At 43.8% G+C, this 17,067-nt stretch overlaps 1 protein-coding gene across 1 annotated transcript in view; it reads right to left on the reverse strand.

The window, feature by feature from the left end:
- The window catches only part of MYO1H (myosin IH), a 54,202-nt gene extending 37,375 nt beyond the window's left edge, over positions 1 to 16,827 (reverse strand). The window contains exons 1-8 of the mRNA XM_047761876.1: positions 16,702 to 16,827; positions 12,806 to 12,921; positions 10,366 to 10,564; positions 9,415 to 9,495; positions 6,720 to 6,899; positions 2,980 to 3,078; positions 888 to 1,001; positions 494 to 565 (exon numbers count right to left, since the gene is read on the reverse strand). Of these exons, the coding sequence (XP_047617832.1) occupies positions 494 to 565; positions 888 to 1,001; positions 2,980 to 3,078; positions 6,720 to 6,899; positions 9,415 to 9,495; positions 10,366 to 10,564; positions 12,806 to 12,921; positions 16,702 to 16,827 (987 nt within the window). The remainder of the gene's footprint in view (positions 1 to 493; positions 566 to 887; positions 1,002 to 2,979; positions 3,079 to 6,719; positions 6,900 to 9,414; positions 9,496 to 10,365; positions 10,565 to 12,805; positions 12,922 to 16,701) is intronic.
- Between the last annotated feature and the right edge of the window lie 240 nt (positions 16,828 to 17,067).

Genomic DNA, 17,067 nt, shown 5'->3' on the forward strand with positions numbered 1-17,067 from the left:
ATGTGGCCACACCTAAGACAGACAGGTCCTGCCTTTGTGGGCTCAGTTTTGGGGGGGGGGGACATTGGACAAGTCACACAAAGAAGAGTCATGTTGCTCTCAAGCCAAGAGTGGCAAGTGCTATAAGGAGATACATCTGGTGCTTTAGCAGAGGGGAGGGATGAGCAGGGAAGGGTCTTTGAGGAAGTGACATCTGGGAACCTAAAGAGGAGGAGGAGTGAACTACCTGAAGTGCAAGGAAAGGTATTCCAGTAGAGGGAACAGCATATGCAAAGACCCCGTGGAGGGAAGGCAGGGCAAGTGTGAGGCATCGAGGGCTCGTGATGGTGGGAACTTGGGGGATGGGGAGGTCAAGGCAGGAGATGCCAAAAGAAGCTGGACCACACAGGACCTGATAGGCAGGAATCAGGGGACTGGCCTCCCCTAGGGCTGCCATCCTGCTGGCAGCAGTGGTGGGGAGGGTGGGCACATTTCCACCTAGAGCCGTTTTTACCTCCTCTGTTTTGGCTTCAATCTTTCTATGGGTGAGAGCTTCCAGAAGGACCCATGGGTGGACCCCTAGGAGCTGAATAAATGGAAATCAAATGCTATTCGACAAGCCAACTTTACTCACTAACACAGAGTTTGTGGCATTTCCAGGCCCAGATGTATCTGTCCTGACAGCTAATTGTGCTTTACTGCAAAACAGACCACATTCAGTCTTTCAACCAACTGGTTTACCCACTCCCTCCCCACCCCACTCTTTAAACCTCCCACTGTCAGCTGGGAGAACATGATGCTAGCCATCTGGGACATGGGTGCTCCCCTGCCTCGTTCCCCTCCCCCACCTCTCCACCTCCAAAAGGGTCCCCCCACCCCCACTGTGCTCTTCCAAGGCTGACCATCACCTTGGCAATCCATTTGATCTCCTGGGTATCTGGTATGGTGGCGCAGCCTTGCTGGTTCTCTTCAAAACAAATGTTCCCCAGGTGAAGGACACTGGCAATAATGCCAAAGAGATTCTAGGAATGTGGGAAATGGTGAGGAGGGCAGGGAGAGAAGACGGTGGCCGCCTAATTGATAAATGGCGTCAGAGGAGGGTCCCGAGGGAACACCACCCCCTCCTGGAGGAGCTCCTCCTTCCCTGGAAAATGGGCTTCTTGGCCTCTTATCCACGTCAGATATTAAGGGGAGCAGGGAGGAGTTCCCGTCATGGCTCAGTGGTTAGCAAACCTGACTAGCATCCATGAGGATGAGGGTTCAATCCCTGGCCTCGATCAGTGGGTTAAGGATCCAGCGTTGCCGTGAGCTGTGGTGTAGGTCAAAGACATGGCTCAGATCCAGTGTTGCTGTGGCTGTGGTATAGGCCAGTGGCTGCAATTGGACCCCTAGCCTGGAAACCTCCATATGCCACTAGTGTGGCCCTAAAAAGACAAAAAGACCAAAAAAAAAAGCGGGGGGGGGGGTGCAGGGAGAGAGCCTTGGTGGAGGGCTAGGTGATGCCTCACTCAGCCTCCAGTGAAAGATACTGCTATTTTGACATCACCCCCTGCCTCCCCATCAATAAACCATCTAATGTTCAAATGCCATGGTCCCGGATATATATGTACATACATACACGCACACATATAAATTAAAAAAATCTTTTTAGGAGTTCCCATGGTGGCTCAGTGGAAAGGAATCTGACTAGGAACCATGAGGTTGTAGGTTTGATCCCTGGCCTCGCCCAGTGGGTTAAGGATCCAGTGTTGCCTTGAGAAGTGATGTAGGTTGCAGATGTGGCTCAGATCTGGCATTGCTGCGGCTGCGGCGTAGGCCAGCAACTACAGCTCTGATTCGACCCCTAGCCTGGGAACCTCCATATACTACAGCGTGTGGCCCTAAAAAAAAAAAAAAAAAAAAAAAGCAAAAAAAATAAAATCTTTTAAGGGCCACACCTGTGGTGTATGGAAGTTCCTGGGCCAGGGGTTGAACAGAGCTGCAGCTGTTGGCCTATACCACAGCCACAGCAATGCTGGACCCAAGTCCCATTGGTGACCTATACCACAGCTTGGGCAACACAGGATCCTTAACCCACTGAGTGAACCCAGGGATTGAACCTGCATCCTCACAGACACTATGTTGGGTTCTTAACCCATTGAGCCACCCACCGAACTCCCATATTCAAATTTATATTGAATTACATAAATAATTATATATTTCAATTATTATATATTGAATTTCATTCAATTTATATGAATTTTAAATCACATTGTGATCTTTGAAAGATCAATAGCTCTCCCATCTCCTAAGAAAAAAGATGTAAAAACAAAATGTTTACAAATCCTACAATTTGGTCCAGTTTGTTTGTTTGTTTTTTGCCTTTTAGGGCCACACTCGTGGCATATGGAGGTTCCCAGGCTAGGGGTTGAATAGGAGCTGTAGCTGCCAGCCTACGCCACAGCGGCAGCAACACAGGATCCAAGCCATGTCTGCAAACTATACCATAGCTCACGGCAACACTGGATCCTTAATCCACTGAGTGAGGCCAGGGATCGAACCTGCAACCTCATGGTTATTAGTCGGATTTGTTTCCACTGGCCACAATGGGAACTCCCCTGGTCCAGTTTGTTCTAATGTAAAACACAAATAAATTATATTCCTATTATTCTAGGGGGTTAAATATTTGAGACTGGGTTTGAGAGGAAGAAGAAATGTGACTGCCTCTTGGCACACAACATTGGGAAAATTTAGGACTACCAGATAAAATGCAGAATGCCTAGTAACATGCGAATGTCAAAGCCATGTCTAATTTTTTAGTATTCAGTTTGTCCCATGCAATGTTGGGATACACTTATACTAAAAAATTAGTCATTGTTTATCTGAAATTAAAATGTACCTAGGCGTCCTGTATTTTTATTTGCTGAATCTGGCCACCCTTCTCTGTAATTACCGAGAAATCAGGATGGTTTTCTCAATCCCAGACCTGATTAATGGCAGTTCTGCCCTTGGGATCCATACCTCAAGGTCATCTTCAGTAAAATTGATGACAGAAAAGGCATTGGAAACAGTTTTCCAGTCGTTCTTGTCATTAATAGATGACTCTTTGGCACAATGACCCTGTTGACAGAGATTTGGGTCACTTAACAGCATTTTAATGAAGACAGTTGTGTCACCTCCTACTCCCAAATCAAAATGGTTTTCTCTACCGCATGAAAAATCTAGCTCTGTAATGTTCTGAACTGTGAAAAAAAAATTTTTTTTTGTCTTTTTGCCTTTTCTAGGGCTGAACCCGTGGCATATGGAGGTTCCCAGGCTAGGGGTCTAATTGAAGCCGTAGCTGCCGGCCTACACCAGAGCCACACGGGATCCGAGCCACATCTGCGACCTACACCACAGCTCACGGCAACACCGGATCCTTAACCCACTAAGCAAGGATCGAACCCGAAACCTCATGGTTCCTAGTCAGATTCATTAACCACTGCACCACAAAGGGAACTCCAAAAATGGGTTTTATTCTAATTGTCCAGAATGTGACGATTTGCTACCTGCTGCTTTTTTCACATTTATTTGGATTTTTTTTTCTTTTTTCTTTTTTTTTTTTAGGGCTGCATCCGCGGCATATGGAGGTTCCCAGGCTAGGGGTTGAATCGGAGCTACAGCTGCTAGCCTACAACACAGCCACAGCAATGTAGGATCCAAGCCGCTTTTTTGACCTACACCACAGCTCAGAGGAACATCAGATCCATAACCCACTGAGCGAGGCCAGGGATCAAACCTGAAACTTCATGGTTCCTAGTCGGATTCGTTTCTGCTGCGCCACAATGGGAACTCCTATTTGGAATTAAAAAAAATTTTTAAATATAGTTGATTTACAATGCTGTGCCCATTTCTGCTGTATAGCAAACTGATTCCAATATATATTTCAAATTTATTTGGAATTTTGTTTAAATATCTGTTCCGGGAAAACTTTCAAAGTTATATATTAGTGGTATATCTTTTCGTGTGTTTCTTAAAAATGGTTTCCTTGCCATTTTTGCTGAATAAAGTGAGGGCACATCTCAGTAGGCATCTGCTGAAACATACAGGGAAATGACAGTGCTTAAATTTAGAAAACAATCTTTTTTTTTTTTTTTTTTGGCCATGCCTGTGACATGTGGATCAAACCTGAGTAACAACAGCAACCCTGAGCCACAGCAGTGACAACATCAAGTCCTTAACTGCTAGGCCACTGGGAAACTCTTCAAAAAAAAAAATCTTGACACACTTAGCAATCTCCATCAAAAATTTCACTACAGGATTAGATGGAAGGAGACCCTCACCCAAGGAAATAAAATTTTGGTGTTTAGTGAAACACAGATTCTATGGGAGGTGTATAAGACAGTAGCTGCCAGGAGTTCTCATTGTGGTGCAGCGGTTACAGACCTGACTAGTATCCATGAGGATGTGGGTTCGATCCCTGTCCTCGCTCAGTGGGTTAAGGATCTGGCATTGCCACAAGCTGTGGTATAGGTCACAGATGAGGCTTGGATCTGGTGTTGCTGTGCTGTTGTGTAGGCTGGCAGCTGCAGCTCCAATTCTACCCCTAGCCTAGAAACTTCCATATGGCACAGGTGCATCCATAAAAAGAAAAAAAAAAAGTTGTCTAAAGGGAAAACCTTCTAAATGAGGGCTTTTTATTATTTTGCTTTTGTAGCACAGGGTATTCCTACTTTCCTGATTATCTGAAGATTTGTCATCTTTAAAGAATTTCTTGTTGCATGAGGAAAGCAACGATATCATACCATGAAAATATGCATCATTGAACTGGCCATGTTAAATCTGCAACCTCCCCAAGAGCCCCACCCACATAACCAGCACAGTCTCTGCTTCTCCAAGGGCAGGGCTAGTGTCAGTCTATCCTTGGAAGACACTTAGAGGTTTGGAAGTAGTGCAAGTCTACTGCAAAGCACAGCTGCAGAGTTTGCCAAAGTTACAGGAGATCACAAAATCGAAAAAGGTAATACCTGCGAATTGCTTGAACCATTTCTAAAGCCAGTGTGGCATGAGGATCTGGCCAGAAAAAATTTACAAGGATAAAGACATGAGACATTCCATAAGAGAATGATTTGATTATTGAAGTTTAGGATTTCCTTCCTAAAGGGAGAAAATCCATCCTAAATGGATGAAGTCCTCAAATGGATTAATAAATTGATCCTCCGATCATGAAAATCCAAAGGTGATGCTCCCACACAGCTTTGTTGGAAAGATCAGGTCCTCAAGATTTTTAAAAATCAAATTTGATATATTCTTTGTTCTAAGAATTAGTACAAAGTTTATTAAATATAAAATGAGATTTTTTTTTCCTTTTTATGGCTGTACCTGTGGCATGTGGAAGTTCCTGGGCTAGGGGCTGAACTGGAGCTGCAGCTGCCAGCCACAGCAATGCCAGATCCAAGCCACATCTGTGACCTATGCTGCAGCTTGTGGCAATGCTGGATCTTTAATCCACTGAACGAGGCCAGGGATCAAACCTGCATCCTCACAGATTGTATGTCTCGTCCTTAACCCACTGAGCCACAACTGGAACTCCGAGATTATAAGCTTCTTTGGTTGTCCTGATTGAGCTTCATTTTTCAAGATAACTTTCCATCCAGTCTTCTTTTCCTCCATGATTTACCACAAATATTGGTCTTCATTTTACAAGACGCCCTTAATAAGACCTTGCTCTTTCTCTTAAATGATTGTCCCTGCCTGAACTCTGCCAATCGTTCTCCAGTCAAAAGCCAGGCCCAGCGAGAAGAGAAAAATCCAAAAATCTTGGGGCAAAAAGGTGCCAATGGCATCAAATACTGATAGATGCTATACATCCTGGGCATCCAGACACCTAATAAGTTAAATCCTGGAAGCCAGTTTTTACACTACATCCTAAGATTGCTTATAAGAATGATCCAAACTATTTCTACAATATTCATTTTGCAACTAACAGTTTTCAGATTGGAAGGCAGGAAGGTGCAAAAAGTCTTTTCCAAACTTATTCTGCAAGCAGAATGAAGTACTATAGGTTATGGACACACATTGATGGTGAGTTTCTATCACACTAGATCAGCAGTTCTCACCTCAGCTGTGCATTAGAATCTCCAGGGGATTGACTGAATTATATTGAATCATCAGGGATATTTAAAAGAACCCTGATGTCCAGGCCCTGCCCCAGACCAATTATACATGAATCGCTGGGAGATAGAGCCCAGGCATTTGTGTGTTTCAGAAGCTCCCTGGGTGGTTCTAATTTCAGTCAGGGCTGAGAACCACTCACTTAGATATTGGTACTTTATCAGGATGATATAGGAGTTCCCACTGTAGCTCAGCAGGTTAAGGACCCAAAGTGGTATCCATGAGGATATGGGTTCCATCCCTGGCCTCGCTCAGTGGGTTAAGGATCCAGCATGGCCATGAGCTGTGGTGTAGGTCACAGATGTGGTTCAGATCCAGTGTTGCCATTGCTGTGGTGTAAGCCTGCAGATGCAGCTCTGATTCAACCCCTATCCTGGGAACCTCCATATGCTGCAGGTGAGGCCACTGAAAAAAAAAAAAAAAAAAAAGAAGAAGATATTCCTGCCAAGCCTAAAAGGAGGGGTCATGGTCTGTGTCAAGAAATCAGTCAGGAGAACACCTCCACAATGGTAAAGAGAGAGTTAATGCACACCTCATAGAGGCCCTCTCCAAACACCCCTGATCCCCCCTCCAAAGGGCCACCAAAGTCAGGTGCTGGTCCTTCCAACCTGTGAGAGGTATTTATACAGCTGGTGGTCTCGCTCAAGTCCCAGGTAAGCAAGGAGCTCCTCTTCTCCTCCCTCTAGTAGCTGGTAGAAGATGTGGAAATTCCGCTCACCCTGATTTTGATATACGACACGAGACTTTTCTATCAAGTAACTGATGATATGCCCGCCGACAGGAACGCCCTTCAAAAGAAAACAAAAATACAGCAATGACAAAGCTAATCAAGCCCCTCTCTTTCTAGTGTCTTCTGATGAACTGAAATTATGAACTTGAATCAAGCCCCATCTATCCGTCTTCCAGGATTAGAGTTTCCTAGTGATGCTTCCAAAGGATTTTTGCCTACCCCAAGGCCATGAGGATATTTTCTGATTCCAGCTAGAAGCATGGTGTTTTACCATTCATGACCCATCATTATTTCATTTTTGTATGTGGAGTAAAGTAGAGGCCAAAGATCTCTTTATCCAAATGCATTTCCAGTTGATCGGCATCATTTATTAGAAAGACCATTCTGTTGATACTGAATCACAGTGGTACTTTGGCCAGAAGTCTGGTGACCACACATGGGGAGGGGGGGAGTCTTTCTAGATTCTGGTCCATCAGCCTCTTGACATATTCTTGTGCCAATATCACAGTCTTAATTATCATTTAAAATAATACATCCAATATAGGATCTGTATTCCAGGACATATATAGAATAGTTGCAAATCACTAAGAAGTAAACAGACAGCCCAATTAAAAATGGGCAAAATACTTTAACATACAAGAAGGTCTTTAAGTGACCAATGAGCAAAACTTCATTAAAATTCAGGGAGACACAAATTTAAATTATGGCAGGAAATTACTATACCCTCCACCAGAATGCCTAAAACTAAAGGGACTGACAATACCAAATGTTGGCAAAAGTGTGGAGGTACTAGAACTCTCAATTATAACATTGCTGGTAAGAAGCCATCAATGGCATTTCTGGGTGTATACCCAATATAAATGAGTGCTCCTATCTATTCAAAGAGGTGCAAGAATGTTCAGAGCACCCCAAATTAGAAACAACCCAAATGTCCATCATGGGAGAACAGGTAAATGGTGACAGAAGTTGTGCAATCATTAAATGAACGATTCCATGCACTGTCATGGTTGAATCTCAGAGACATATTGATTGAGAGGCAAACACAAACCAGAACAACTGTATAATTCCCTTTTTTCTGAAGTTCAAAAACCAGCACACTGAATATGCGATTATAGAGGTCAGAACAGCAATAACCTTTGAGAAAGCAGGAGTACGGTCAGAGACAGGTAGGAAATCCTTGTAGGTGACAGAAATTTTTATACCTTTTTTTTTTTTTTTGTCTTTTTAGGGCCACACCTTTGGCACATGGAGGTTCTCAGGCTAGGGGTCTAATCAGAGCTGTAGCCGCCGGCCTACGCCACAGCCATAGCAACACTGGATCCTTAACCCACTGAGTGAGGCCAGGGATTGAACCCACATCCTCATGGATACTAGTTGGGTATGTTAACCACTGAGCTACAACGGGAATCCCATCTCTCTCTTTTTTTTCAATATATCTTGATCTGAGTGTTGGTTACACAGATAGGTCCATATGTAAAAATTCATTGAGCTGAATGCATGATCTGTGCCCTTTTCAGTATGTTCTGAACTTCAATAGAAAGTTTAAAAATACATGTTGCTATTAAAATTTTTTTTGAAGTCTATATACACACCACGAGGAACCCACATCCCAGCCTCTGGGAAACCCTAAGCTTGTTCATCCTCATCACTAGACACAGCACTCAGCCAGCAGTGAGTTCTCTAGACCAAGTGTCACTTTGTCACCTGGAATTACATGTCCTGGAGAAATTTGTCTACCCCTCCCACCTGCATTAGCCCCATTTAAACTCTGTGTACATCACAGCCACATTCATTCATTACGTATTCTCTCTGGCTACTTTCATGTTACAACAGCAGAGGTGAGTAGTGGGGACAGACAGCTGTATGGCCCACAAAGCCTAAAAACGTTACTATCTGGGCCCCACCCAAAAGAGGTGGCTGACCCATGTCACATAATTATGTACACCTAAGCAATACATGATTTACTTTGGAATGGTTTTAAGCTTTATAAGATAGGGCATCACACTGACACACACACATTCTCATGACCTGGTCATTGTATGGAGCTGGCGTTCATGTGCTCTCATGGCCATACAACACCTCAATGTGTGAACATCCCACAGTTTAGCCGTTCTCCTGTCCAAGGGCCATTCAGTCCTCTCCAGATGTGCTGGTTCTCCCTGGTCCCTTTATGGTCATAAGCAGTGCTGTTGTGGGCATGCTTGCACATCTGTAGGACCATCTCTAGGAGTGGAATGGCTCCCTCTTAGATGAGGTGATTTCACCATCACGAGATGAGACAGTGTTTTCCAAATGGGTTGACCAATGTACGCCCTACCAGCAACGTGTAAGAGTTCCTAATGCTCCATATCTTCACCAACACCCAGTATCATCAGACTTCTTGATTTCTGCCATATAGTAAAATGGTATCTCATCGTGGTCTTTATTTGCATTTCCTAAAACTAGTATTAATTCTGGATTTCTCAAGCACTTGCATCAATAAATGCCCCTCCTCCCTGATGGTTCCTTGGGTTGGGTTTCCAAGGCCGGCAAGTTAGGGGGTCCCCGAACCAGTAATAGGAACTGCAGTGTACCTTAAAGTCAAACTGTATGTCCATGTATTTTCCAAATCTGCTGGAGTTGTCATTCCGGAGTGTTTTGGCATTTCCAAAAGCCTTGAAATACAAAAGGAGGGCAGGCGGAACCAAATGGTCATTCACTGTCATTTAAGCTCAGCATGCTCGTCAAATTTCTGACCCCAAATGACGTGCTCACTGGAAGAGGGAGGGAGGAGCCAGGAATGAAAGCTATAAATCACTCTTTATAGAGGATTTGATGCTAAGTATTGGGGCTGGACCCAGAGAAAAGAAAGGAAAAATATCTTCTCCCTAGAATCCAGTCTAGGAAGGGGTTAGAAGTGGCCTAAGAAGAGATCTACAGGACCCTAGACCCTGGCTAGTCTAGAAGGCACAGCTGACAGGCCCCAGCACCAGACCCTTTCTTCTATCAAAAAGGTAAAATTTTCAGTTCAAAAGTCTACTGGAAAAAATTCCTTCAGTAAACATCTCTTACACAAAGGGCAAAAAAAGATAGGAGACAATGGCTTGTTTGAAATCATCCCGCAAGTCAGTGAACTGCAACAATAGAAATAAAAACCATCCAAACGATGTTAATTAAATATGGAAAATATTATGACTAGAGCATTCATTTAGTGCTAATTTTGCTGTGTGCTTTTGTGCATTCATCTTGTTTAATCCTCAAAGCCTCCTACAATGTAGGTACTAGGAGTAGACCCAGTCTACAGATGGGGAAACTGGCTCTGGGATATGAGTGACTTGCAGAAGGTTGCTGGTAGGTGGCTGCCCGGGGACTAGTCTCCATGCCAGCTGGACTTCAAGGTCACGCCCTTCACCACAATACTACCCATGTAACCCACCATCCTCTTCTTAACTCCTACACCTGCCCATTTTGACTGACCTGCCAGGATTCTTCCTACTTAGTGGCCTCCTGGAACGCCCCTCTCCAGGGCCTCCAAGTTTGCTTACCTCCAGCACTGGATTGGAGAGCAGGAGTCTGTCACGGGCTATCTGAAGGGACTCGGTCATTGGGCAGGTCACCGCAAAATACTGAAGGATCTTCTTGGAGGCCTCCGTTTTCCCTGCCCCGCTCTCTCCGGAAATGAGGATGAAGTGGTTATTTAGCTCAGAGCACATCATGCGGTAAGCGTTGTCGGCTATGGCGTAGCTGGGGAAGGAGTCAGACAGAAAGAGAAGGCGTGGGAAGGGGCCATAATGCTACTTCCCATGGCTCTGATGCCCACCAGAGCAGAAGGACAAGGTACCCTGCCTCCCTGAAGCCACATCTAGACTGTGGTACAAGGCACAGAACTCAGACAGATAGCAACTCTCCCCCTTGACCTACTGACTGATCACACACGGAATGTACAAGATATCAGAACTCTAATAGTAGAAGAGTTAAAGTGAAGGATGTGAGCAGGACTAAAAATATTTTTTAAGTAGAGTTGCCATATGATCCAACAATCCCACTTGTGGGCACATATCTGGACAAAACTATAATACAAAAAGACTCATGCACCCTTATGTTTGTTGCAGCACTACTCACAATAGCCAAGACATGGAAGCAACCTAAATGTCCATTGAATAGATGAATGGATAAAGAAGATGGGGCACATACATACAATGGAATACTACTCAGCCATAAAAACAATGAAATAATACCATTTGCAGCATCATGGATGGACTAGAGATGACCATACTAAGTGAAGTAAGTCAGACCAAGACAAATACCATATGATATCACTTATACATGGAATCTAAGCTACAACACAAATGAACTTATCTATGAAACACAGACTTACAGACTAAGAGAACAGACTTGTGGTTGCCAAGGAGAAGGAGGGTGCTGGGGGAGGGACGGATTGGAGTTTGAGATTAGCAGATGCAAACTATTATATATAGAATTATAAACAACAAGATCCTAGTGTATGACACAGGGAACCATAGTCAATATCCTATGATAGGAGTTCCTGTTGTGGCTCAGTGGGTAATGAACTCGACTAGAATCCATGAGGATGCAAGTTTGATCCCTGGCCTCTATCAGTGGGTCAAGGATCCGATTTTGCCATGAGCTGTGGTGGAGGTCACAGACGCGACTCGGATCCCATGTTGCTGTGGCTGTGGCCGGCAGCTTCAGCTCTGATTCAACTCCTAGCCTGGGAACTTCCACATGCCATGGGGGCGGCCCTAAAAAGCAACAACGGCAACAACAAAAAAATCTGTGATAAACTATAATGGAAAAATTATTAAAAAGAATATATATATATATATATATATGACTGAATCACTTTGCTGCACAGCAGAAATTAACACATGATTAATCAATTATACTTCAATAAAATAAATTTATTTTTCAGAATTTACCAATTTTTAAAAATCTATCGACATTTCTTAAGCTAACTACTAAATTACATCCCAAGGAGAAGCTCTATTAACTATAGGTGGAAATAACATCTCTAAATATTAAATAATTCAAAAGATATAAGATCTCATTTTCTTTCCTTCAAAACTTAAAGTACTAAAAGTGTAGACATAGAAAACCAAACAAAAAGACTTAAACACTCCTGTGATAGCTTTAGGACAAGAGCTAAAACTATTATAAGGGCTTTATCTACAAGATCAGAAACCAAAGCATGAAGCTCTCCCAAGGGTGTAATCTTAGTCTGTGGTCAAGTCTGAAATCTGGTATTTCAGAAATTACTGGTGGTAGTGTTGCAGAGAGGTTGATAAATGCCCTGGGAGTGAAACAGATGAGTCATCAAGAAAAATAAAGGGAGAAACTACATATTAGCCCAGAAGTCAACCAGGGAGGAGAACTAGGAAATCCAGCAAAGCCCCAGTCACATACGGACTGGGCAGGAATTTCCTTTTCTTAGGGATCTGCAGCCCTGGTAAGTCCCTACCAGTGGGCATTCTCCTCAGCTGCCATGATATTCATACACCAGTAGATGGCACTATAGCAATCCATTTCCCAGAGAAGATACCTCTCCTATGGCTTAGATTTCTCAGCAGTTATACAAAGATTCTACTTTTCATCATATTTAAACTGAGATTTGATCATGATGATTTTCTGATGTTTTTCACTGTGTTTAAAGAAGAAGGAAGCAGTTTAAGTGAGGTACAGAACCTAATGAGTATACGTCAAGGATGTGGATAGAGAGGGAGATAGATGGGTGGGTGAGTGGGTGGGTGGATGGGTGTGTGGCTGGGTGGTTGGCTGGACGGGTGTGTAGGAGGATGAGTGTGTAGGTGGATGGACAGATGGGTGGGCAGAAGGATGGATGGATGGGTGGGTGGGTAGGTGGGAGGATGGTAGGTGGATGGGTGGGGTGAAGGCAGAGAGGGAGAGGAAAAATAGAGGTAGAAAGGGAAAAATACTCCTATTGCTGGCCCAGTGGGTGCTACTTACACATGTGGTGGCAGTTCAAAGAAATTGACCCCTTGATAAAGTTCCATCTGGCTCACAGTGTATATTCCGAGCTCCTGGTATGGGTTCACAGACACAAGGAGGGTTCCAATATATGTCTAGAGGAATGACCAAAGCACTAGTGAGGAATTCCAGGGTTCTAATGGCTACAGCAAAATATCATTATATGCTACGATCCTCACGTGTTTCTTTTGGCACTGGGGATAGGTAACACAGTCAATAAAACTGATTGTGGGTCTCTGCTGTCATGGAACCTACAGGGTATGGGTGGGCATACAACCAACCAAGGGATCAAGACTGTTTCAATTAGTGTGTTAAGAAAGATACAAACAGGGTAATAATAAGGAAGGCCACCTTAGCTAGTGGGCTTCACGAGGCTCCCTTAAGGAAGTGACATCTGAGCTGAAACTTGAAGGAGGCGGAGCCAGTGATGAAAAAAGTTGGCATGAAGGGCATTTGAGGCTGAGGGGACAAGTGTGGCAGGCTGGCTCTGCACTGGAGGTCAGCGTGGGAGGGGAGAGTGGGAAATGGTAGCAAGGATGCTGGGGAGGGAAAGAGCAGGGTATTGGCAATCAGGGATTCATTCCAAATGCGATGGTTGTTGGAGACACCACTCCCTCTACAGAAGTGAAACACCTGCCCTGAACTGTTATGGAAAACAGATGATTTTGGGAAGAACACCATGATCTGACTGATTCAGGTTTCACAAAGTCTGATGACTGAGTGAAAGCAGGGCAGGTATACACATCTGCCCTCTAAAATTGGACAAACACTCCCACTACTGGCATTTCTTTCTCTTGATCTCAATGTTGGGGAGTTCCCGTCATGGCTCAGTGGGTTAAGAACCCAACTAGGATCCATAAGGATGCTTTGATCCCTGGCCTTGCTCAGTGGGTTGGAGATCCGGCATTGCCGTGAGCTGTGGCGACATCGTGGACACGGCTTGGATTATGCATTGCTGTGGCTGTGGTGTAGGCTGGCAGCTGCAGCTCCAATTTGACCCCTAGCCTGGGAACTTCCATATGCCAGTAGTGCAGCCTTAAAAAGCAAATAAAATAAAATAAAACAATAGATCTCAATTTTGGATTCTATTAATATTCAAGTATGTGAAGTACTTATATTTGTAATATAACCACTAATGAAAGCTTCTGGGAATACAATAAACATTCTAAGCTCTTCTATGTAAAAATAAATAATTAGGGTCCTTTAAAAATACATCTGGTAGTCACAGATATAGGGAACAAACTAGTGGCTACCTGTGAGGAGGGAGGGGTAGTACAGAGTCGGGGTGGGAGGCATAAACTACTGGGTATAAGACAGGCTCAAAGATGTCCTGTACACCATGGGGAACAGACCCAATATTTTGTAGTAGTAAATGGAAAGTAACTTTTAAAAATTATATTAAAAATTTACAAATTAAAAAATACATCTGGTGTTTTCAGATTCTGAGTTTGTTGTTGCTTTTTTTTTTTTTTTTTTTTGTCTTTTTGCCATTTCTTGGGCCGCTCCTGTGGCATATGGAGATTCCCAGGCTAGGGGTCCAATCGGAGCTGTAGCCACCAGCTTTCGCCAGAGCCACAGCAACTCAGGATCTGAGCCAAGTCTGCGACATACACCACAGCTCACGGCAACGCCGGATCCTTAACCCACTGATCAAGGCCAGGGATCGAACCCAAAACCTCATGTTTCCTAGTTGGATGGTTAACCACTGTGCCACAACGGGAACTCCGCTTTTCATTTTAGAGTTTCAAATGCTGGAGTTACTCAAGCCTACATTAAATTATGCTAAAATCATCCCAACTATTGTTTCTAATCTCTCAAAGTCAAAGAGGGAACCGGAAGGCAGATGAGTATTTTGACTAAAATTCTGTATTGCTTCCATTGGTAGAAAGCTTCCAGAATAGAATAATTTCTGAAATTTATCTGTTCAAACTGGAAACATTTAATTTATTCATGATGATCCTACCATCCCACTTATACTTCCTCGAACCATACTCGCTCTCCTTTGCTTATCCATAAGTCAGTTTATACATGAAATCCATTAAAAATAGATAAATTTAGGAGTCCCTGCTGTGGTTCAGCAGGCTAAGAACCCAACATAGTATCCATGAGGAGGTGGGTTTGATCCCTGGCTTTGCTCAATGGCCTAAGGATCCAGTGTTGCCACAAACTGTGGTGAAGGTCACAGATGTAGCTTGGATCTGGTGTTGCTGTAGCTATGGTATAGGCCTGCATCTGCAGCTCCAATTCAACCCCAATCCTGGGAACTTCCAGATGCCACAGGTGTGGCTGTAAAAAGAAAAAATACATATATAGATTTTTAAATTATTAAAAATAATCTAATTTAAAATCCCTATTTTGAGAAATACTTTGCTTATTTCTTGAGGTAACCCTGGTTTCCGCATGTAAACTAAATCACAGGCACCATTACAAACAAAATAGCTATGAATCAAATCTTCTTTTAATTTTTAAATATTCGTAGGGAGTTCCCTGGTGGTCTAGTGGGTTAGGGATCTGGTGTTGTCACTGCCATGGTCCAAGTTCGAGCCCATGTCAGGGAATTTCCACATGCCATGAGTGCGGCCAAAAAAATAAATCAACAAATTGTGAACTGCTTCTGATCATCACATTTACTCTTAGCAAAAGCTAATAAAATTAAATACATTTAATAGCACCCCCCCCACACACACACACAGAAACACTACAGAGTGCACCCTTAGAGGAATTTACCTGAAAATTGACCAATCAAACCAAGGTGGAGTGATAAACAGATAACTTAATAAAACTGACCATTAGAAGTAATGAGGCCAACTTGAGCAGAGTTCTGGTAAAGTATTGCAGTCTTGACCCTTGAAGAGTCCTGAGATGTAGCAGACATTTCTTATTTTTGCCTGCCTGGCATCAAGTCCCCCTTTTCCAACAGATTCCCCTGAAGAACCTTTTCCAGCAACTAGTCTATACATGCGGTCAGTAGACCACTGGCCTCACCTCTCACTTTTAGAAATGGGTCTGTGAATAACCTGGCCAATCTTTTTTTTTTTTCTTTTTTTCTTTTTTTTGTCTTCTTGTCTCTTTAGGGCCACACCTGCGGCATGTGGAGGATCCCAGGCTAGGGGTCTAATCGGAGCTGTAGCCGCCAGTCTATGCCAGAGCCACAGCAATGCGGGATCCAAGCCGCGTCTGCGACCTACACCACAGCTCAGGGCAGTGCCGGATCCTTAACCCACAGCTCAGGGCAATGCTGGATCCTTAACCCACTGAGCCAAGTCAGGGATCTGAATGCGCAATCTCATGGTTCCTAGTCAGATTTGTTTCCACTGCGCCACAATGGGAACTCCAACCTGGCCAATCATAACATTCCTCATTTCTACCTATAGGGATTGGATCAGAGATAGGCACGTGACCCAAGATGAACCAATCAGAGCCGATCAACGTCCATCTCCTGGATGTCTTGCCCCCTTCTCAGTAGCAGCTCTAGGAGGGAAATGTATCAATCTGGTTTTGCTGGCCTTTATCTTGCCACTGCATGGAGAGGCTGACCCAGAAGGAAAATGATGCAAAAGAAAGCAGAGGGATGGGACAGAGTCCTCAAGACATCTTCCTAGACCCTAGAAACGGATTTACTGTTTCTGGACCCCAAAGTTATACAGGTCGATAGGTTCCCTCTTGGGGCTTAGGCAGATTTAAGTTGGGTCTCTTGTCACTGGCAGCCATTAAGGCTTTAATACAAAGGACCAAAGTGCACCTGACAGTGGTCCCTCGACTCCTCCCTTTAATAGTCAAACTAATTGGAGAGATACTATTTACGATCACCAAGACCTAAGACCAGAAGGAAACCACCACACTAGGAAAAACAGCCTAGAAATGGGTTACGTTACATAGATGAGGTTCTCGCTGAAACGCTTTCGAAGATTGTCCAGAAAAGCGGTTTCACTGGTGTAAGCATCCAGCAGCACAAAATCCTGCACTCCGACCTTGTCCCGGGCCGTCAGTGCACCTTCCATGTGCAGACGAATGTGCTTCCGCCTCACTTCTTCTTTCTACAGCAAACAGAACATTTCTCAGAAACTCACTTATTCTGTAATTTTTATTGCATACCTAGTATGAAAATAGCAAGATCTCAAACTCTGGGGATAGTAGAGAGCAGAGATTAAATGATGCTTTCTTCATTAAGCATTTGTGATCAGTTAGGGAAACAAGAAATGATAGTAAAAGCAGTAACAATAGGAACAGCAGCTGTTGCC

The sequence above is a fragment of the Phacochoerus africanus genome, chromosome 15 (assembly GCF_016906955.1).
Source record: "Phacochoerus africanus isolate WHEZ1 chromosome 15, ROS_Pafr_v1, whole genome shotgun sequence".
Taxonomy (NCBI): Eukaryota; Metazoa; Chordata; class Mammalia; order Artiodactyla; family Suidae; genus Phacochoerus; species Phacochoerus africanus.